The 23,343-nt window shown below is 43.1% G+C and overlaps 1 protein-coding gene and 3 long non-coding RNA genes across 6 annotated transcripts; 3 read left to right on the top strand and 1 right to left on the bottom strand.

The window, feature by feature from the left end:
* The first annotated feature begins 3,250 nt into the window (after positions 1-3,250).
* Positions 3,251-4,047, top strand: LOC139804622 (uncharacterized). The gene is made up of 2 exons (XR_011729459.1): positions 3,251-3,403; positions 3,544-4,047. It is a non-coding gene; the product is annotated as an uncharacterized lncRNA (long non-coding RNA).
* A 490-nt stretch (positions 4,048-4,537) lies between these two features.
* Positions 4,538-5,792, top strand: LOC139804623 (uncharacterized). The gene is made up of 2 exons (XR_011729460.1): positions 4,538-4,768; positions 5,483-5,792. It is a non-coding gene; the product is annotated as an uncharacterized lncRNA (long non-coding RNA).
* A 4,785-nt stretch (positions 5,793-10,577) lies between these two features.
* On the top strand, positions 10,578-20,963 carry LOC139804619 (uncharacterized). Of its 3 annotated transcripts, XR_011729453.1 has the most exons (6): positions 10,579-10,856; positions 11,113-11,327; positions 11,378-11,467; positions 16,420-16,515; positions 19,607-19,685; positions 20,582-20,963. It is a non-coding gene; the product is annotated as an uncharacterized lncRNA (long non-coding RNA). The 3 variants fall into 3 exon arrangements; XR_011729452.1 differs by having other exon boundaries at positions 10,578-10,856; positions 11,113-11,467; XR_011729454.1 differs by having other exon boundaries at positions 11,165-11,467.
* FGF4 (fibroblast growth factor 4) lies at positions 15,937-21,990 on the bottom strand. The gene is made up of 3 exons (XM_071762047.1): positions 21,034-21,990; positions 20,135-20,238; positions 15,937-18,500 (listed from the first exon to the last, which is right to left on the bottom strand). Exons 1-3 carry the CDS (start codon positions 21,335-21,337, stop codon positions 18,324-18,326), a joined length of 585 nt encoding a protein of 194 aa, XP_071618148.1. The 5' UTR covers positions 21,338-21,990; the 3' UTR covers positions 15,937-18,323.
* Positions 21,991-23,343: the final 1,353 nt, after the last annotated feature.

Raw genomic sequence — 23,343 nt, 5'->3', positions numbered from 1 at the left:
GCTAAATAATGTTGTCTTTATGCCAATTGATTGGAAATATTTTTCCTTTAATAGACAAGGAAAAGGTCAGTAGAAGAGGAACATTCACTACAAAGAGAAGGAAACAGAATTCTGTTTCAAACTCACCAGAATGCATACCCAGAGCTGTGGTCCTGTTCAAATATTCCCAAATCCCCCTACAAAACTCCAGCTCATATCCTAGGCCTAAACCAAGGAGAAGTATCTTAGAAGAAATAAAACCTCTTGTTCAGCTCCTCCAAAATCTCTTTAGTAGATGACTTGGACTTCAAAAATGTGAGGATATCTTCCCTCTCTCTTCACAAGTCACCCAGACTCCATCCTTAGTACAGACAACAGACATGTACAAGGATTTGGGAGTTGGGAGACCAAGAAACTTGCTCTGATGTTCCTTATTGCAGCTTCTTAACTCCTCACTTCTGCTACCACAGAAGGTGGCTGTGGGACATTTGGGGTCAAGAACTGAGAGGCAAAGGTTACTGAAGCATCCTGCCCATGCTCCTAAAAGTGACCTTTACTTGACAAAGCAGAAGTAACAGGGGATCTAAAAGAATGGTATTCAAATAGCTAGTCCATCCAAAACATTGCATTTGGATTGATCCTAATCAGCCATAATTTCCTAGTTTAATGGCCAATTAAAAGGCCATTTGAACTTAAGAGAAGCAGAACAAATGAGCATGGAAAAAGCCTGGCTGGTCTTTAGAAAGTAATTCAAGTTTACTTAGGTTTTACACATCTGACTAATGATAAAACCAGAAGGTAAGAGGTGTCTTACTCCACGAGTAATTTGGAGCCATTAAATAATTTCAGTATGATATAAAATCTGAGCATTGCTGAAAAGTGAAGTGAAATACCTGCATTAAATTTCCCTACCTTAATGTTGCAGTAAATATTAAATGCAGTGTGAAATCCCTCACTGTCTGGCTACTGTCTCTGTTATGTACCTTGACAGGATGCAAGAAGCAGAACTGAACTCAGGATTTATTTTGTGTGTATTTACAACTATGGTTAGACACACACTGGTCAGAGAGATTCTAAGTTACCATCTTTAAACTCCAAAATTTTATGTCAAATGCATCTTCAATTTTTTTTTTCTCATTTTCCTGGAAATGAACAACTTTAAACATTAGAAGCCAGAAGAGAAAGCCAAATTACTTCTGGTTCTTTCATGGCTGGAGGTACCAAGAAGATCCTTGCATGACAAGAGGTGGGGACACCTCAGCTCTTGAAGTGAGGAAAGCAAAGTGCTGAGGATAAAATGTGCAGTGATAGTGTCACCCTCATATGGATCAGTCTACGGTTCTATAAATGGTTCTATAGATTCAGACACTTATTTTGCAAAGGGATCTGTAAAGACAGCCCCCCAGTTCATTCTGAATTTGTTTCAGAAGATTTCCAGAGTGCAACAGGAGTCCCTCTCATAGCTCTCTTCGGGGCACCAAGGTTTTATTCAACGCTGAAGGCTCCCTGAGACCTGGATATTACTCTGGGTCAGATGTCTCTAGCAGGTAAAGCCTGCAACAAAACAACTACTGATCTTTTTTACCACAGCCTGGCTCTGCAGAGGAGCTGCTATTGCTTGGCAATCAATGGCCCTTTGCCAGTCTCTTGACTGATAGGGCAGATATTGCCATCAGTGGGCTTAGGATCCAGTTAGGCAGATGTCTCATTGATTGTATAATATTGTAGAAGGAGCTGGCCCATACTAATGAAATAAAGAGCAACAGAACTATAAATGGACCCTACATAAACCATTCCTTTTGCATAAACACCTTCTGATGCAGTGGTTCATCACAATTCTGGCTTCTATTTCAGTCTGAATTCATCAGATGGTACTAAATAATAGTAGCAATAACTGGAACAATAGTAATCAGGTAATGTCCAGAACAATCTTGTTAATTTTTTGTTAAGAGAAAGAATGAGGGCCAAGTTCTGCCTTCCATGGGAAAAAAAAATCTACTTCAGTGAGAACAGTCAGATATCTGGCAACAGCTCTTGGTAGTAAATTATTAGAGTATCAATTAATGTTTAGAGTTACTCATAAAAATATTAAGAGTGCTCCATTTTGCCTCACATATTTGTGCCTGCACAAAAAAGCAACCATGCAATGATTCCCCTTCTGCTTCCTCTCCTAATGATGCCCAATGAGTTGATTTCACAGCTTCCCAGCCTGGGCATTTATTCCTAGAGAATTTCACTGGTGCTAAGAGATGGGAATATAGGTGGCTACAGCTTTTCCAATTTCAGATCAATGAACCCCCCAGCAAGTGTGCAGGTCCCCCATATTCAACTGAATGAAGTGAAAGGGAGCTCAGTGCTTGGCTCCAGTTTTCTGTCACTCCATTGTCAGTCACCAAAATTCACCAAAGAGCAAAAGGGATCAATCCATAAAGTGGTGAAGCCTCAGTCTCCAGCTGTCATCAGCTTTGAGCCCCTTCCACTGATCTTATCTGTTGCAGAGTGATTGAAAGTAATTTGTTTTGGTTGAAAGTAATTTGTTTTGCGGAGTAATTAGATTATCTCTTGGGGGGCTTCCTACCTGGTGACCCAGTGTTTCTCCTTGCCTTGTTGCTCATTAACATCAATTACCATAGAGACACTCATCAAAGGCACTGCCCAGGGTGGGGAACCTATTAGGAAATATGCTTCTCATTCCTGCTAGGAGATAATAAACCTTCTGATGTCAAACAATTATTTGGGGGTCAGACACATACGATCCCACTGGGGCTTAAGCCTTTCATTTGCCATCCAGTGTGAGACTTTTGGTAATTAGGCAATGAGCTGGGTCTTTCTATAGCCCTGGGTATTACCATGAATATAATGGGATCAAGCAAACAGCTCCCTAACATTTGTGAGCATTTACTAACACTGCCAAGCAGGAAGGTGGAGTGGGAGGGAGGCTGCTCTGGAAAAACACAAGGACACATATTCCACACTTGCAGGAAGGGGAAAGTGCAGAGAGGCTCAAAAGTTCATGCTCTGACTCTTGTCCCCAGAATCAACTCTTTTTAATTGAGGCAATTAATATAGTTCTGTGTATGATACAGCCCTGATAAGCATCACAATAACACCAGTATCTGTATTTTTCTGTGATTATCTGAGGTCTAAAGGAGTCATTGCCTGACTGTGACTTTTAGTGGCAGTGATTACATCATTACTACTATGCCAGCACACAGAACATCACAAAATAAACAAGAACCCTAATGATCCCTTTTGAACTACCTCTCCTTTTCAGACACAGCAAATCTGAACAATAAAGCACTCTGCTTCTGCATTCATTTACAAATGTTCAGTCTAAAATTTTCCCTTGCTACATCTGATCTTTGCCTTGCTCAGGCAGGAGAAAAAGGTTATGGAGGAAGGAGCAATGGCCCTTAAATTAAAGGTAAAGTTTGGTTGTTGGGGTTTCCCTGTGTCCAAGTGTCACCCGCACCCTACAGACCAGCCCTGGGTGTGCAGGATGAGCTGGGGCTGACCCTGGGGAAACCTGGGGAAAAAAATGGTTAAAATATCCTGGTTCTGCAGCTTACCTGGAGCTGTCCTGATCCCTAAGGAGAGAAACATAAATTGGGAGACCAAGAGAGAAAGGGAATCACCACCCATGCTGCTGGTGGTCATCAAACCCCACCCTGACAGGTGATCCAGGCTCTCAGGTTTTAAATAAGTGCTACAAGTCCTTTAAATCTTTGCTTGAAGAGCTGCTAAATGTGAAGATCTGAAGTAAATAGCTGTCATTTCTTTTCATTTGTCTTGTTTGAGTAATTAGGTCATTATATTATCTGAAAGTGATTGTTTTATGCGTGCCAAGAGGGAATAATGAAGACCTTTGATGAATCCAGCCAGCAGCATGTAAATGTTGGGGGAAGGAATGCAGAAGCAAGTGAATGACCTTTCTGAAACAGAATTTCTCCCTGCTTCACCATTTTTATCCACATTAAAGCCAGCTAATGCATTTACTTTTTCCTGCTGTGTATGTTCTAGTTGATTCTTCAGTGCTTCCCTTTCCTAATAAAATGCACATTGTCCCAAGTGTTTGCAATGTTCTTTAAATAGGCTACTGGGGGGCTGTTTATGAGCCAGCCAGTGGCTGCTCATACAGAGCTACAACATTTCCTCTTCCCATAGTTTTCAAGCAGTGCTTAGAACTTAAATCTTTTATCAGGCTGCATTTATAGACTTTTGATATTAATGCTGAGCTATGGACGGGCTTTAACCACCACCCCAGCCCCTAAAAATTAAGTCAAATAAAAGTAAGATAATTCTATTACCTATGGTGTCATTAGATAAAAAAAAATAAAAGGCAAGGACTGAACAAGCAATGGAAAATTAATAACTTTTTGCTTCTCAGGACTGATTCTCCCAGGAAAGGGTGGACTGACTGCTTCCACCTAGCTGCTTGTGTGAGCAAGGATGTGATGTTACAGCCTGGTGAAACCAGATCAACTCTCTGGCACCCACATTATAAATCAAACTGACTAAAGCAAAGAAATTGGAAATATCACAGGGTGATGGACAATTGTTTCAGTTTGCAGGCCTTTCCTTTGAACCCAGAGTGGAAGGAGAGATGCTTTTGCCTGTCAGCATCTTCACCAGGATGTGCAGATACAGGTGCAAGGGCCCTTGGTGGAGGGAGGGTGCCCTGGCCCTTGTGAAGTGACCAACAATCCTGCTTCCTGGCAGTGGGAAATGGAATTTAGTCCTTCAGCAGCACTTCTGGTTGTGAGAGTGAGGATGCCACAGGAAAATGAAGGTATCTGGAAGAGGGAACCAAATGTAGCTGCCTTGGTCTGGAAGGCTTGGTACTAGGGAGAAGGAGCAGATGAGTGACTGAATTTTACCTGACCTGTGCACTTTACAGGTGTATTTTCTGCTGGCAGGTGCACATGTCTGTGCACACTGCCTGCCTGTAACTGTCTGTGGGGATTTAGAAGAAAATTAATTCCAATCACTAGATGGTTTTTTTCAGTGTGCAGTGTGTCAGTGGAAAAAGCATCTCTTTTCAGCAGCATTTTAGCCTCAGTCATGATAAATGGTTTGAAGAAAATGCAATTTGCCTCCTTGCTGAGCTTTAGTTTGCTTTTTGGAGTAGATGCTGTCAGAGCACGTGGACTGGGGTTAAACTGGGTTTAAACTAAACCTGAAGATGTGCTCAGTGAAGTCCCCTGACATGGTGCTAACTGCTGATGGCTGTTTGGTTCATGGGGCAAGATTAAACCTTGCCTGAAGCATCCCCCTTGAACAGTGTCCAGTGGGGATGCCAGGTCCTCAGCACCCAGGGACAATGATGGGACAACTGATGAGATTACAACATCTTTTGTTTTCTTAAATAAACACCTTTTTTCTGTGCATGGCAGCCAGCAAGTCCAGTAATTCCAAATCTTGACGTGGCATCTGACAAACTCTACTACAGCTTTCATTTATTTGCTCAGCAGAAAATATGATGATGTTTTATTTTGTGTTTTAGGTGCTTTGAGTCCATCTTCCATATCCCAAATCACTGCCCTGACATCTTAGGCTAATGAAGTGAAGAGTTGGAACCAAACTGCAGTGAATTCTTGCACCTGAAGCTTTTATATTGTCTGCCCACTCTTGGTGTGGGCTGATCTCTGTTTACAAGGTGATTGCCAGCTCTTTGTTCTCAGGTTTCTGAAGTGAAGGCCTAAGGAATTATGGAGGGGATAATCATCCACTTCTTATTTACTTGTGGGAAAGCTACCCAGGTAGCTGTGTAAAGCAGGCTGCTAGATAAAAATAAAACCAAAATGTGATCAAAAGCACGAAGTCTGTGGCAAAACCCCTGAATTTCCTCTTGGGAAAATGCTAGTTTTCCCAGCCAGAAAATTGCAAATTGCACAAAGTCAAAACAGGGAAATGAGGCAGGTCACATATCTCAAAAATATTGTGGGAAGCTCTCTTTTTTGTTTGGTTTGGGGTTTTTTTTTGGGTTGTTTTATTTTGCTTTGTTTTGTGTTTACAGCTGGCTTACAGTTTGGAGATTTTTTTTCCTGGCACTATAGAAGATTGAATCAGAGTTTAAAGAATGAAACTCCTGTCTGGAATGGAATACAAAAAGCAGGAGCTGGTTCTGAAAATAATTTTTCATTTGTGGAATCATAGGGCAAGATACTTCCCTAGTAGTTTAGTTAAACCTCATGTGGGTTTTTTAAGACTCATGTGGGTCTTAAATTTCTTGTTGATAGAAAACCTCTGTACCATCATTTTCTGCTACAGTAATATAAGAGAGGAAAAGATGAGGTCTAAAGAGCTATCCATTTATATTTTTTCATCCACTGAATTATGGACCATTTATAATGTAATTGCCAAATAATTTTCTGTGAACACTATTGGGAGAAAAAATTTTTTGTTTGGATGGTTGATCAGCAATGTTTTAGAAACACAACTCTGAGTAATTTTTGAATGTCTGTGTTACTCACCCGAGGTGCAGAAATGGCAGGGTATGGATAAGGGAGCCACTGACTCAGGCAGGCAGGAAATATCATCCCTTTGCACACCTGAAATACAGAAAGTTCATCAATTTTTCTCTTTGAAACAGGTACCAGTCCCAATCCTAGATTCGTATTAGAAGGTGTCCACTGGCTACTGTTTGTATAAGCAATCACAGGACAATTAATTACTAAAATTAATCAGCTCTTTGTGGGCAATTTACAAAATCCCATTTATCACTATCCTGGCACGTTCAACCATTCTGAGCTGTGAGGTGACCTCTTAAGCTCCAGAAAGCAAAGTAACCAAATTACAAACTTATAAATGCAGTTGCAAGGGTTTTATCATCTCATGTTTCCTCTTATTCCAAGATCTGAGCAATGGCCTTCTTCCAACATTTCCAGTTTATGACCACAAATATTGTCCACTTGATGGCTTTGCCTTTTCCCACTTGATGCTTCTGTATAATCCCAGTCAATCCCCCCTATGAACATCAGGGCTTTTCATCAAGGATTTTAAGGACATGAGCTGCTTCTAGGAAAAGAAAATGAAGTGTCCAGAACTCTCTTTTTTGACTGACACTGTGGGTTCATTAAAGGGAAGCTGCAAGACAGTGATTACAGGGAAAGTTCAGCTGGTTTCCTTTTGAAACACATAAAGGTGGTGTTCAGGTAATGGTTTTAAATGTTGAGTCCTTTTGATGTCTGCAGGCTTCACATGTGCACATCTGGAAGCTGGCACACCTAGCTCTGAGCAGACCTGGCAGCTCCATTTCACAGCTGGGTTTACAAAGGATCAGCAGGATGCACATCACTCACAAACACCACTCTTCTCTTTTCTTTTCCTTTAGCTGGCTTGAAATTGTACGTTGTTAACTTCTCGCTTGCTTTCCTGATTGTTTTATTAATTTTGTTTTCACTTGCCTTCAAAAATAAGCAATCTGGCCCCACAGACTTTGCTGTGTTGCCACAGGAATATCCAGGGCTGGGGACCCTGGACATTTTTTCATGAAAACCAATCCAAGACCTGCTTGAAGGCTTTGGTGCTGAGAGCTAAGGGTGTCCTGCCTATCAAAGGAGCCATGGTGGGGTCAGTTTGGACACAAGCCTTAGGAATTTCAGTCTCTCTAGCCTTGTATTTAATTATCTTTTACTTCTAGATTCAACTTTGGTCCATATCAGGAGTGACAAAATGTCTTTATCACTCAAAAACTGCTTTCTGGAAGTGATGCCTAAGGAAAATTCTCAGTTTCATATCCCAGTAGAAGTTTAATGAGTCCATATCTGAGCTCATTAAATTACCTTTGGTAACACAGGGAAATAACCTGTGGTTAAATACTCTGTCACATTAACCTCAGAGTAGGAATAATAACTAAGAATACTATAGATGTAAACTTACACAATTAAAATATTATTTATAGAGAGCTTTTAGACCAAACTGTCAAGTTGTGCAGCAGCAATCCATCAGCTCATCTCTCTGTGGTACTCAGTTTGTTCTACTGCCTCCATTTAAATAACACTTCCACTGCATCAGTGCCCACCCATTGTATTAATATTTTTAATAAGCACAGAAATGAAGGAATTTCCTGTTCTATCCTCTGAAAAGAGAGATACAAGAACAAAGGGAGAACAAGAACTTGCTGTATCTTAGACGAGAGAGGTTTTCCACCAGCCAGTTCCCACCCAAGTCCATCAGTCCTCCCTCCCCTTCAGAACACATTCCTGCAAAGCTGCAGCTGAACCCCCTTTGTTATTTTCAGTGTCCTCTGCCAGCTTGCAGCCCATGCCATGACACAGCATTCCTCCTGCTTTGTTTTGGCTGCTAGGATTTTGAGCTGACATTTAACAAAATTGCAGTAATGCCTCCCCAAGACAAGAGTCCTTGTTGAACGCAGTCAGCTGAAGTGGCAAGTTGTAGGCACAGGCATGAGTGGGGTGTCCAGCCACAGATCCCAAAAGGGAGTTTCCCCTCTTCCTTGGGGATGTGCAGCTTGTTTTGCCATGGAGCTGGCCTTGGGCATGGGTTGCAGCTCTGAGCCTGATGAGGCAAAACCTCCCCGGGTTCACTGGTGTCAGTAGAAGTCTCCCTACTCACTTCAGCAGACTCAGGGCTGAAATATAAAGTATGCTGTGACTAGAAAGCATGTAAACACGTTTCTTACTTAATCGGTGCTGATACAGCTTTAAGTAGCAGTAAATGCTCGTTTAAAGCCATCAAGGAAAAGTTTTCCACAACAAACCATCCCCTCTGCCCAAAGAGGCAGCTGACAGCAGCTCATAGGTGTTAGCTGGAGAGGTGAAATAAATTGTAAATGTTTGCTTTCTACTCAGCAAATGTCTGTCATAGCCCTGCTAAGTAGGCAGAAACAAATTATGTGTGAAGCTCAGCATCTCTCTCTTTCTTTCCTGTGATTGGTATTTGCTTATGCAGCCCAAGTCCTTAATTTAATTAACAGGAATATGCTTATTTTACAAATGATAACCTTGTAATCTCCTTAGCAGGAAAAAAAAAAAAAATAAAAAGGAACATTTTCCCACAAGCTACTGTTGGTTGCCTGTCATTTTATTTCCGTCGTTGGTGTGGCTCTCCAGTTATTAAAAACTAAACTAGCCTTTCTAATTATCTTCATTAACTTACAGGTGGATTTTTTTTTACCAAAAATAGATAGGAAAGCCACAGAAATGTCCTGAAGCTCAGTGTCATTCAACAGACTTCCAGAGGAGCTCAGTTTTTTGAGTGCTTGTGTCAATTCTAAAATGAATTATCATTGCCTGGTTTATTCCCTTTAGCAGAACAATTGAGTGGATTCTCCCCTAGGGTCCCCATTTGGAACAAAGTTGTCAAGTGTTTGTATTTTGGTGGAATTTCATAGATCCCCATGAAAGGTGAAAAAATGAATAGATGTTGACAGCTAGGAGAGGGATTTTAAAGCATGAATATATATTTTTACATCTATAGACACCTTCACAGACCTGTGGCTGTGTGCTTTTTAGGGGATTCTTCAGCTCATAAAGAACCCATGCTGGTCCTGCCTTAAATGTGATTTCTGATCACCAGTTCATGCACTCTTCATTTCTCTCAGGAATATATCCTTTAGTGCACCCCCACTGCCAACAGAAAGAACTATTTTTATTGATGGTCACATGGAAGGGCAATTCTGTCAATGCAGCAGCTCATGCAGGTGGGTCCTGCCTGTGCCTGGAAATCAGCAGAACCTGCAGAGTTACTGGGGCTTTCCACAGACCTGAGATAATGTGTTTGAGGCTCCTATGAATCAACTCAGAACAAATTGGCAAGCAGACACATATTTGCTTCCATATTTTCCTTAATTAACTTTCAAAGAGTGCAAATAGTGAGCAAAAATGCAGATTTCTATTGCAGCATCTGCCAAAAAATCTAGAGGAAAGAAATCTCAGATTTATGTCACCAGGAGAAGTGAATATGAACACTTTCAATCTCCAACTCTGGTACCCACCTGAAAACATACAACTTTGTATTAAATGCCTTTCTATTCCATCTTTCTGCATCTGTTCACCTTTCTGTATGAGTCAGACAAGGTGATTTTATAATTTAAAAGCATTTTAAGTGATTTAAATAAGCAGAATAAGTCACAAGAATTAATTGAAAATAAGTGGCTATCTTGGATGTGACTAGTATTACTAGAATGAGGATTTGTGGAAGATGCTGAATTTTTGAACTTGAAGGTCAAAGATTTCTTTTATTCTGTAATTTCTTAGGTTTACCTTTCTAGATCTGACCTCACCAGTGTTTCTTCATTCACATTTTTTACATTGCAATCACAAACACAGAGCTATGTGTAGAGATGGCCACCTATCTAGATATCTTTCTGCCTACAATACACTTTACTTTGATTATTCTATTGTGCCATATCTTCTTTGCAAGGCACAAGACTATCACAGCTGTATTTCTAACAACATGGTTCTATCAATACAAGAAGTACTTTTCCTTGACCATGCCAAAGGACCCTGAGCTGAATTGCCCACACTCAGGCTGCCAAAACTGATATGATCCAGTGAATCACATCTGATAACTTATCAGGGAGCACAAAGGGCCTGGGTTTTAATGCTTTTCTGGTGAGCAGACACTTGATGGTTTAATTCTGTTTCTATGACAGTTTGTGGTGAATACACCTTGTTCAGACTTGAGGCACGTGTTGAACTCTCCAGCACTGCAGTCAGGCCATTGCTTTGTGAATTACCTCTGTAACCCTCAGACACTGAGGGGAAGGAAATACGTGGGTCAAAATACAACACAGGCAAGTGAGAAGTTCTGTGCTAACCTGAGAAGAAGCTTGATCTTAACACAGAAGAGTGATGTCTTCATAGGAGAGGTGCTCCAGCCCTCTGATCCTCTTTCTGGTCCTTCGCAAAAAGGTGAGTAGAAAATCAAAGCTGGAGTATGAGGAAAAAAAAGAAAAGAAATGACAGAACAAAAGGAAAAGGTGTCAAAATGGGACAGTGTGGGAGAAGGAAGGGTGTTGGGCTGAATAGGGGATGTTTCTGGGCAGAAGCAACCCTCTGTGTTCAAGGAGGAAGGTGGCTGCTGGAGAAAGGCAGTACCAGTCACCCAGCCCCAGTGGAGGAAAGTTAAAAACAAGGGAAAAAAACCAAGCTTGGCCATTTTCCTCAGGGGCCATGGAGAAGATGGAATAAATTGCAGCCCAAGTGATGACTGTTGGCAGGTTGGACCTCCCTGGCCCTACAGGCATGGCCGATCTGGGAGCAAGCACCACAGGAGACCCCAGGTTGTCACCTGGCTGCAACACCTGGGGAAATCAGCCTGCTTATCTCAAACCTCATTTGAAGGAAAGGCACCCATGAAAAAGACACACTGGCTCCAGATGGGTGAGAGAGCAGCCTAACTGCCTGGGTTAATGGGTAACTCCTGCCTGCAGTAGCATCAGGGCTTCTTGCAGCAGGTATTGGAGAAGGACTCAGCACGGAAGGCGAGCACCAGGGAGCTGCACCACGGCCTTTGCCACCAGGTAATGTGGAACCATCACACTTGTCAAGTGTCAGCTGGGAGGGAGAGGGCTGCTGAGGGCTGGCAGAGAGGTGGTCCTCACCTTGGGTGGTGTCCAGTGGAGGAGCTGAAGTTTTTCCAGGTCATTACAGGCTGGGGTGTAGGACTGGGAGCAGGCTGCTGGATGGGAAGCAGCTGTGATGGTGCTGGGTTCCAGTGCTGGTGGCAGGCATGGGGCAGCACTGGAGCAGCCTTGGCTTGGTGATGAAGGAGCCCTGTGGAGGCCTTTTGTCCCACTGTGATATGTAGGCAAGAGCTGCTGTGAGTCAGCCTGGGACAATCCCCACCCAGCAAGGTGATCAGAGCAGGGATCCAGTTCCCATTTGGGTGATCAAAAGGGATTATAAAAGAGATTCATCCAACCAAAGCTCAAAAAAAATGTTGCTTGTGGGCCAGCTCTCATGCTGACAGGCCATCAGTGCATGGCTGGACATTTCATCCAAACTTCTTGAGCAAGATCCCCACAAGGCTGGGGTCTCTCAGTCTCTAACTGATGCCCATCCAGTAGGTGGGACTCCTTTTCTTCTCACAAGCACCCTCAGCTTCAGTGACATTGAGCAGCTCTACTGGCCCCAGCTAGCATTACAAACACTTTTCTTGAAGGCAATGGGAGCAAACAGCTGAAGCTGTGGAGATAATGAAAAAGGATGTAAATAGTAACTCCCCAGAACCCACAGAGTTTTACCAAGTGGCTTTGACACTTGCTGAATACCTTTAAGCTGATAAAGATCTGATTTGTACTTCAGAGGTAACCTGATTAGCAACCAATTTGAATCTGGAATATGTTAATTGGTACAAACATCACTAAATCACTTTCTTTAACCTATATGAAGGAGTGTGAATGAACAATAGTGAAGGTCAACACAGCCTGGGGAGTCATAGAGGATGAGGATTTCTGTATCTACCCACAATAAAATAGTATGATTTGTAATAAAATTTATTTGCATGTACACACACAGAATGTCACTAGAAGTTATCCAAGGTCAATCCTGCACAAAGAATTTAAGAAAAACAGAATCAAAACTGCCCTTGTAACTAAAATCTGGTCATGTAGCACCTTTTTTCCAGGAGTTCTGCCTCACTGGGTGCCCAGTATAGATGGTGTTCACTAACCAAGCATCCATCCCTAGTTTTATTTTGATCAGTCACAAGCTGTCCAGCTCATTGACCCCTATGCTCTCATCAACTCAGTCTCTGTGGGCCTCACAGTTTTTTACATATTAATGGGTGTATTTTGAACACACTTTAATGACAGATTGGAAATGAGGAGCTGAAGCAGAGATCCCAGTGTCAAAAAGGTGCAGAAATGCCCAGGTTGAAACCCCCCTGCTGTTTCCCTGTCATTTCCCAGGGCATCATTATACCCAGGGCATCATTATACCCACCACAGAGCTGCAGCTGAGCTAAACTTAAGGTGTTCACCATCTTCCTCATGTCATATAGAGCATTCAGAAGGGACAGGCAGGACCACTTGTTGCACAACATTTCTGGCATCAGAGGTGACCTGGTGGCAGAGGTAACACCAACATCTGATTCTTCAGTGTGGCACTGAACAATCTTCTCCTGAGAAAGCTTCCATTCAGTGTGTAACTATTTTTTCTGGAAGAAAGCACAAAGGGAACCTACCAGCAGCTCTTTCCTTCATTTTCCTTGCTTGCTTCACTGCCAGCACAGGACCACTGGGATTACAGGTCTGCCAGCAGGAGAAGAGTCTGCTAAGGAATGGGTCTCAGAATTACCTTAGCATGGAGAAGGTGTTATCTTCCACTACCATTCTCAAAAGGGACTGCAGCATTTTTGGACCTGCTGGCAAAAAAAAAGAAAAAAAAAATCATCCTTGGTTTTCAGGAACATTTGTCTGAAATTTGTTATTTTTAAAGTGACAATTAACACTCTTAAAAATTCTATCAATCTGTTCTACAGACAGCACTAACCATCTTTTTAATGCATGATTAAAATTATGAGAGAAACAATTCTTTGGTTTATATTAAATAATCAGTCTGCCTTAAGTGGCTGCCCATGGGTATTTCTTGACAAAACATTAAGCTGTTTTTTCAAGTGGTCAATTTGAAAAACAAACAGTTCAGAGTAATATTTCATGTCTGAAGTCCCCAAGTCATGGCTGGTGCACAGATACTGAAACTGTGCTCTTGCTTTTGCACCCTGCATTGCCTAGAAGCAGCTAGAAATCACAACTTTGCACTGCCACATCAATGTTTGGATTATTGGGTAGAAGAAGAACTGAAGTGGGATGTTTTTTAAATTTTTTAATTTTTTTATTTTAACCTCACACTGGGTTTTGTGCATTAGCAATCTGTTCTCACCTGTGCTTGGCAAGCACCAATATTTAGGGTCATATACAGGGATGAGCAGTGTTTAAGGGAATTCCTTTTAACTTTCTTGCTGAAGTGCTTGCTAGCTTTTATCAAAAGATTCCTCAGCCCTTAACAGACTCTCTTTAATTGGCCACTTGCATGCTCAGTTAATGCACTGCAGTGGAAACCAAGTGGTAAAGCAGTGAAGAGCCAAATCTGGCACTAAAAGCTCAGTGACTGCCTTGAAACCTGTGGCTATTTATATACAAGGCACTGTTTTGTCATGCTGATTTTTATTAGCACAGATTAGGTACAGGCAACTTGGTAGATGTCACAGATGAGTCAGAAAATGTTAAGCATGGAGCATTTAAAAGAGGAAAGGCTGCAAAGGAGCAATGGGGCTTGGAGCCTCATCTCTGCCCTTCCCCAGGCAAGCAGGGGCACAGCACGGGGCCAGCCTGGCCCTGCTCTGCTTCTCTTCATCCTCAGGACCACCACTGGATGGGGAGAAATGTGCCTGGTTTAGTTAAGGGCTTAATCCAGCCCCAGAAAAGCTTTTGGTGCAGAGAAATATTTGGTAGAAAATGCCAGGAGCATTGGGCATGCCTGAAGCATGGTGATGCTCTCAGTGATCTCAGAAATTATGCAAGACATGATGTATCAGGGACTTCTTCTGGGGGGTTAAGCATTCTTTTTCACCTTTAGATGTCTTTGACTATCTCTAAAGCAAAAATGTGTGGTGCCCTAAGAGGAGCAATATTTCTCTAGAGCATTCTGTGACATCTCAAGCTGACCCATGTATTTCTGGGTAGGTAGGGCCACCTTGGCAGTGCCACTGCTTTGGATGCTATGAGCCTGCAAAGCTGCAATTCTGAAATCTCTGATTCCTATCTGCAAATTCCTAGGAATTATCTCCAAGCTTTAAATAATAATTGGATGTCTTCCCATTGCTGAAACAAATTTTAGTCCCTGGCTGTAATTTTTTGTTATAAATCTGGAAGACCTGGTAGTAATAAATTCCTGTTTGTTCTATGTTTACAAGCATTATAAGCAAAAAAAGTTAATCATGAAAAATTATTATATATGTCTGCTTGCCTATTTATTCTTCCTCTATTCATAGGAGCATTAACCATGTATAGCTGCAGCTATACTTGTCCAGTTAACCCCCCCACACCTGTGCTGTGTATTTATAGACCCCATGCAGCTATAGAGAGAAATTGTTCTTGCTCAGAGTGAGGACCCTGGACATTCCCAGCTCATCTGTTGCTTTCCCCTTTCTAGGAACAGGAAAAAGAGCATTGCTCAATGGCAAATGAAGTGAAGAAATCTGTATCTTGGGGTCTGGCTTTCTGTTTTGTGCAGCCTTTAGCTGGACCCCCTTTATGCATCATGTGAGGTTAAACCTGAATAGTTTTGTTCCCTTCACATATCTTTCCCTGATCCTTGGGAAGGAGTTAAATGGAAAGTGGATAGGTTTGTCATAGTGTGTGTTCAAGTGCATATGGGTGAGTATTTCTAAATAAAACTCATGCAAAAGAACCTTGCCTTAAGGTATGATGGAAAGCACTTCAGATTTCTTTACTGTTCTAGGAGCATAATTGTAAATTGGGAAAACAGACAGTATCCCAAATCAAACAGGTAGATGATCCTGCAATTTCCTGCATCCCTGTAGTCCCAACACAGAGAAAGTGAGTGAGCAGCACTCCTTAAAGCCAAGAAAAAGGCAATCAGCTTTTGTCTGTAATGCTAACATCCAGCAACATCAGCTCAGATGCTGGTTTGTGTCTCTGCTCATTACCATTAGATGCTGCACAAAAAGCTGCTGTTGTTAATAACCACACAAATAACACAAGCAAGAATACTGGGGTGTGGCAGATGCAAGCCTGGGGATCTGTTACCAAGCTCCCAAAGCTGGGCTTTGCTGGACAATTTCCAACTTTGGCAGGGGGAACTTTAGCTGAGTAAGAAATCCAGGCTGTCATTCATCAAGTAGCTGGCAGAGGTGCAAAGAGTCCCCAGTCTTTGGGCAAGTGAAATAGCATTTTTATTTCTGGCCTTTTGTTCCAGGCTGCATTCCCTTCTAAAGAGTTAAAATCAACACCAGGGTGCTAATACATTGTAAACGTTTATCATTTATTATGCATTTAAATGTGCACAGCACATACACCACAGTCTTGAACAGCACCTGTATAAAACTACAGACAGATTCTGGTAAATGGTGAAAGCTCAGACCATGTAACATTGTCATCAAGGTTTGATTGCAATATTCCAAAGTTACAACTGCTACCTCTGGACTTCTCTCGTGTGAGGCGGTCGGTTGTGGATTTAAGGGAGTGAAAAAGTGAGAAAAAGGAACCACTTCCAGAGAAAAATCTCTGTGATCTGATCTTCCATTCTGAAATCTGGAGCAAAATCTTCGGTTGGCAGAGGTAGTGGTGATAATCACACAACAATTACACACATGTGGAAAACACAGAAAGTACAGAAATCCCACAAATTAGAGGAAGAAAAAGATTCAGAATCCTTAGGCGTGTCATTTCCTAGGTGCACTCTCTTGATTTGGCTCCCTTTTTCTTAATTGTTATTTTTGCTTTGACAGCAACTGGCTTAAGGTCTGGTCCTGGTCTGCTCTGATCTTACTGAACTTTGAGGAGCAGATTTTGTCTTCAAGGTCACGTCTATGTAGAAGGTAAAGGTAGGTCTACACCGTTAAGAAGGAATAAATGATTTTGTATAGGAATGTAAAGAGACAAAAAAAAGCTGAATTCAGAGTTTCAGGTAGTCAGAAATAATTAGTTTAGATTGAATGATCTGTAAACATCCTCTAAAGCCATCCAACATTGTGTGTGGTTCTCACTTAACATATTGATGACCTCCTCTGAGTATCTCTTAAAGAAAAGAAAGCAAGAGAAAAGGACAAAAGGATCCCTTCAGTGATTTGTCCATTATCAAACCTGTCTTTTCCTTCATCACGTTAGAGACATGAGTTACACTTGCAAAATATATGGAGAAAAATATAGGGTTACTTGATGACGATATAGTACTGCAGCCTGACAGCTGTCTGCAAATATTTTCACCATGATTACCCTTACTAAAAGTAAACCACAGGGTAAAGATAGCTCAAACGTGACAAGGCTCAAATAGGATGCAACCAACTCTATCCTGAATACTTTTGGCTACATATGGACAAAAAAAAAAGAGAGATTTGGGATTACAATTGTTCCCCCAGGCCCTCCTCCAGAACTGTAAGACCAAGCAGAAAAGTGTGCACCTTCCTTCCATGCAGATTTTGTTAGGAGACTGGCTTGGAGAGTTAGTGAGGTAGAAATTAATCAACTTTGTCAGGGAATGAGACAGAAAAAAGCAGCATATTTCTCCTTCCAAATACTGCACCAAAAATAATAAATAGTACAAAACAACCTTAGTTCCTTGTAATCAATCTAAATTCTCTCTGTGGAGCTTGTGTTTTCTCCGAACCAGCAAATTCTTTTGCCTTCTAAAAACTTAGGAGTATTCTAGGGTTTCACAAACTTTGAAAAATTAATGTAGTCTCCAAATGTGAAAGGGAATTGGATTTGAATAAAGAATAATTGGTTCATGGCAGCATGTTTCACAGTGCATTTGTAGGGGGGGGTAGACAGACATTTAATTTTCTTTTAGCCTAATGCCAGGCAATTGTATCAAATAAAGGTTCCATTAGAAGATGGTACGCTCCTGTTTATCTAAATAGGAAAAAAGCCAAACCAATCCTGCTGAGTTTATATAGGTGTTTAAACCTCTCTGCTGCCTGGCAGCTCTAAGAAGACTGACTGCAGGAAAGTTCAAAGTTCAGGCCTGGCAGATCTAAAAACAGATTTGTGGGGTAGCTCTTCAGAACTGTGCTTTCTGTACAGAGGTAAACTGATACTGTTCCAATTAAATAGCAACGCTGCACAAAGGAGGTCAGGCATTGTGTGTGGCTCCGGGCTGGCATCCCACCCAGGCACCTCCACCACTGCTCCTTCTCAGAGGCCAAGGAGCTTCTTTGGGAGTCACTGGGGTGGGGGGTGTTGGAAAACATGCAGAAGAGAATAAAAACCACCATAACAAACAAACAAACACACACATGTACAGCGTGTACAGACACGGTACAACACACAAACAGTGCAAAACATTGTAGTACAGGAATTGAATTTCACCTGGTTTAGGACGTGGACTAGCAGCACACCTGTGATAACTTTACAAACTTAAATAAACCACCAAGCAGAAGACTTCTACTGTTGCACCATGAAATGAAATACCTTGGGTTAGAGGTTTGTTTTGTTTTCAGAAATAATAATTAAAAAAAAAAAAAAAATCGGAACTATAAATAAATTTTTGCGGCAATATATACAGATTTAAATAATTAACTTAAATATCTTACACCTACTCTTGCATAAAACTCTCCAGTAAAAGTGCACCTTGTTTCTTTTCCCCATGTTCTGCATCTTCCCCTGTGCTGAGGTAGGTCTGAAGGGAGATATCTCAGATTCTAGGAAGAAAGTGTGTCACTGTCATTGTGGGAGATACTTTATTGCCTTTCTTTGTTCTTCCATTTTTGCTCAGGGCTATGTACATCCCGGGATAAATCCTGGATTCATAAGCATTGTAGTTGTTTGGCAGGAGAATCTCTTTGAATTTGCACTCGTCATTGAAATGGGTCTGAAATGAAAAGGAAAGGATGAGAGGGAAGGAATTTTAAACATCAGGTGTGGAAATATTCTTGCTACCAGGTGTAGAAGGGGTGCTGCTGGGAAACGTGCAGCTAACACCCCCCCTCCCTTAGTGATCTTTTGAAGTGGCCGCCCAAAGGAAGCTTCAAACAGGCCTCAGGAGACAGAGATCATTAAGGATGCTGTGTCCAGGGCAGGCATGGGCACCTAAAGGTGGGATGGACACCCAGAGCTATGTCTGCTCTTCTGATAGAGAGGGGCATGTTCTAACAGAGCTGCAATGGGGTATGGCCCAGTTCTGCTGCCCTGCTTATCTGATTGCTCAGTGGTTGTCCTGCCACCAAAAAATTGAGAAAGAATCAAGGAGGATCTGAATGCTTCCACTTTCTCGGGTTGCTGAGGAGAAACATTTTAAAGACAATCTTTGTGGACAGTATTTTCTGCTTCTTTAGTTTTAAAATCTAAGGAAAGGTTTGGATAACATGTTAGTGGATCAGGAAAACAGAGCTGACAAGAGCACCCTTCCAGGGAAGGGCTTTTCACTTGCAAATCAGTGCAGAGGGACAGGTGTTGCAAGTGTCTTATCTGGAGAGTAACAAATGAACTCCTTGCTTATTACTGGGCTAAAGCCTAGGGCTTTGTAAGAGAGATCTCAGCTTGCCAAGCTGACCACTGCACTGGAATTACTTCATCCAGGACACCAAAGCAGCAGTCTTCCTAAGAAATGATGCAAAGGGTGACTGATTCAGCCTGGCTTTTATAGAAGTCAAAATCTTCTATGACAGGACTGATGCCCCAGAAAATAATTCTGGATGCTTCATGTCTTCATGTGAAAATGACAAAGTCAACTTTGTTGTAGTTTGGCCCAAGTTTTTTTCAAAGTATACTTGAGAAACATGAAACACAAGAGCCATGGGTAAGGCAAGAGACCCAGGAACGGGTCTGATGCTCATCACAGATACAGAAGTAACCTAGAAAGTAGAAGGATGGGTGAAGACTTGTATTGTTATTGTCCACCCAACAAGTATATTTTCACAGACTGAACATAAAACCAATCTGTATTGTCTCCTAATAAATCTGTCTTCCTATAAATAGAAGTCCACACCTTGAGGATGCTGCACTGTCATGGGAACAGACTCTCTGGTGAAGAGCATTAACAAAGAGTGATTAATAGGTATGTGACAGGAACTTATCCAGCATATCATTAAGGGTCATTTGGCCTGGCTGATCACAAGTTCAAGTGCCCTCCAAGAGATGGAGTGGATGACTGCCACACCCTTTTAAGGCTGTTTGTACTTAAATACAAGAAAGATATAGACTTGAGGTCTTGCCACACAGATGGCTACTCTGTCAGTCTGTGTGGGTAGCCATGGTTGGGTGAATATAGGTTTTATGGGGGAACCAAGGAAGTGTAATGCAAAAGAGTGGGTTTCACTTCAAAATCTCAGAAAGCAGCATCCGTGGGCAGCACACCTTCTGTTGGGTAGGAAGAAAGGGCTGCTCTTTGTTTCCTGACCCAAGGGGGGCAAGGGTGGGGTCTCGGGCAGCTTCTAGCACCATGCACATCTCTCACCCTAAGTGACCACGGTCCCCTCCCCAGGCACATGATTTGTGGCTACTTACAGATCCATAGAGTTTGCCTTTGCTATTCATGGCCACAAAGAGTCCACTTCTAACACCAAATATGCTCACCACTCCTCTTTCCACGGGGGAGATTTCCAGCAAACCTACAGGAGAGACACAGGAATCAGGGGGGACAAAGGGCTGCACCCTGAAGGAGTCTGCAGTGTCAGTGCTGCACTCACCCAAAGGCTCCCATCCTCAGTGTGGTGTAAATCCCCAAGCCCCAGTGCTGCTGTGGGTGGCCACAGACCCCCAGCCCCATGCTCCACGTGCTGCCCCATGCCCCATGCTGAGACCTCTCCTCATTTAGCTAACTATTTTTACTTTACCCCCAGGCATCCTCCTATGTAGACGAGATTAAAACAAGCTGGAGTGAGCTTGGGGCGAATGAAACATTTGTCATCATGCAGCTTATATTCCCCCCCCTCCCGGATCTTATTGTTTCAGTTGCATATCAGAGCCATGGGGCCACGGGGTTAAGTCCCCAGCAGATGCTTTTCAAGTTGGGGGAGAGGTGGGCTCTCCCCGGCCCCTGTTCAGAGCAGACAACCCACGGGACTGCGGACCCTCCAGATGTTGAGGCAACCCCGACACCTGATGCCCGCCAGCGGCAACGCGCTCAGCAGCCCCGATGAGCTCCGCCGGAGCGCCCGATGAGCTCCACCGCCCCCCTGCTACCCCCTGCACCCACCGCCCTCGGGGGAGCCGAGGCCAGCGGCACCCGGTAGCGTGGGCGGGTGGACTTTTCAGGGGATTTAGCGATTTGCCACGCATCCTCCCTTCCCTTGGGGCATAACGCTCCCTGCGACAGGTGAGCCGCTCCGCGCCCGCGGAACCATTCGGTTCCGCGGGCGCGGAGCGGCTCACCTGTCGCACCGCGGTGGTCGTCTCCGGCTTACTGTATCGATTCTCGCTGTGGATCCCTTCGATGCGGCCGTCGGGCAGGACCTGGATGTGGAAACCGATGCCCACGTTGCAATAGAGGCGCCGCAGGCGTTTGATACCCAGGAGGTAGTCGCCGTCGCGGGCGGTGTCGCGGCGCTCGGCCGGGAGGCGAGCGACGGAGCGGGCGAAAAGTGCCGCGTCCCAACGGCGCTGGCGGGGCCCGGCGGGGAGGCGACCCGGGGGGGACCGGCCACGTACAACCCCCGGCCACAGCAGCCCCAGGAGCAGCGCCGGGAGCAGCGCGGCGGGGAAAGGCATCCCGGCTTAGGGGCGCGTAGTCACGGGCCGGCGGGCGGACGCTCCGAAAATACTCTCGCCCCCCAGCTCCCGCTTTATACTGAGGTCAAAAAAAGGGGGGTTGGGGGGTGGGGGGTAAGAGAAAACTAAGAATTAAAAACAAAAAACAAAACAAGCAAACCAAAAAAAAAAAAAAAAAAAAAAAAGAGTAGAGGGGAGGGGGAGAGGGAGCGAGCCCCGTGCTCAGTCCCCCGAGGATCTGCAGTCTCCTTGCGCTGGCTGCATGGAGAGGAAATCCCGGGAGCAAGAGCTTCTGAACTTGATCTCAGCTCCAGGAGTCTTGTCTGAAGTGCTGATCTTCTTCTATAGCTGCTCAGCCATAGCGCTTTAGCTCTAGCCACGATATTTATATATCCATGTGCGTTGGTACCTATTACATCACCACCTACTGCTGTCCGGTTTAGCTGAAAGTCAAATTATCACCCCTAGATGCTTAACAACTCCCAAGCGTCTTGAAGGGAAAGGGTGAGCAGCACTGGTGCTAAACAAGAGGGACAGCACAAACTTTTAAAAAGAAAAGGTCATATTTTGCGTTCATCACAGCAGCTGCCTTCCCTTTTCCTTTATTCCTTTTCTTCTTTCTCTCTTTCTCTCTTTCTTTTATTTCTCTCTTTCTCTCTCTCTCTCTCTTTCTCTCTCTTCTCTTTCTCTTCTCTTTCTCTTCTCTTCTCTTTCTCTTCTCTTCTCTTCTCTTCTCTTCTCTTCTCTTCTCTTCTCTTCTCTTCTCTTCTCTTCTTTCTCTTCTCTTTCTTTTTTTCTATCTCCCTCTCTTTCTCTTCTCTTTCTCTTTTTCGTAAGCACTTACAAATGCTAATGCAGGACACAAAAATCAAAGAATGCCCAGCACACTTTCCTCCCAACACAATGTATGACTTTGTGGAAATCTTGTGGAATTTAGGCTTTTGCTGTATCCAAGCGACATGGTTTACAGTTTGCTGGATGCAGAAAAATTCCCTTCATTAAAAGCCAAAATACTTGTTGCATGGGAGGTTGAAGAAATGAAAAATGAAAGAACTTTAAAAAAAAAATTAACAAAGAGCCTAGGCTTTAATAAAGAGGAAAACATTTAAAGAGGCAGCAAGTGGTCAAAAGTGGTAATAAAATTTTTGATTCTAGGAATCAGAAAGCACACATTGCTCAGGAGTACAGGACATGTGGAGCTCCCTCTTGATAGGGGCTGCAATGACAGAACCTTATTCCTGAGCTTTCCAGGCTGCCCATTCATGCAGGTATTGCTTTGCTTTCAACTTGTATGATTATTTTATTATCTTTGCTCTGCATTCTGCAGATGTTGTTGTGTCTTAGTTTGTCCTAGGTAATTGCTTCCTTTCGTTTAAGTTTATGAAAACGAGTGTCAGAATTTAAAAGTAGAAGTTTTGACCCCATCAGTCTGGAATGGCTCTGTTTAGGGCAAATCCCATATGTTTTGTCACCTCCCTTAGCTTAAGCCTCGGCCCACGACAAGTTTTCACAACCAACAGGTGAGGAGACATTAGGACAGTTTTGGAAGGTCCTGAATTAATACAAAAGTGTGTGTGTTTGTGGGGGAAGTGGTTTGTGACTCAAGCCCTTTATAGCCTGAGGATACTTCAGCCTTTCACGCCAGTAGAGCTCTCCTGCTGTTCCAGCAAAGGATGGGAGAGAAAAGAGAATTGCCCCAGGGTGGATGACAGCTCACCTAGGTGTGAAAATCTCTGACCTTCGCTAAACCTAAGCAAACTTAGATGATGTGCTTTTAGTTCTTCTTGTGAGGTGCATGTACACACTGACTGTGGCTGTGGCTGTGTGTGAGAGTGTGTGTCTTCCTCCTACCACACCTCTCAGGATGGAAAAGGGACTGCTGCTCCTTTGTGACTGATTGCAATCTGGTGCTACAGAAGTAAAAAGGCTCCCAGGTGTAGTTTTGTCTCAGTGACAAACAAGTTAATTTCTGTGCATGGGTTTAAAGATGGCAGAGTTCAGATTTT

The sequence above is a fragment of the Heliangelus exortis genome, chromosome 18 (genome assembly GCF_036169615.1).
Source record: "Heliangelus exortis chromosome 18, bHelExo1.hap1, whole genome shotgun sequence".
Classification (NCBI taxonomy): Eukaryota; Metazoa; Chordata; class Aves; order Apodiformes; family Trochilidae; genus Heliangelus; species Heliangelus exortis.
Note: the sequence above shows the minus strand (reverse complement) of the source record. Positions and strands in the feature narration are given on the sequence as shown.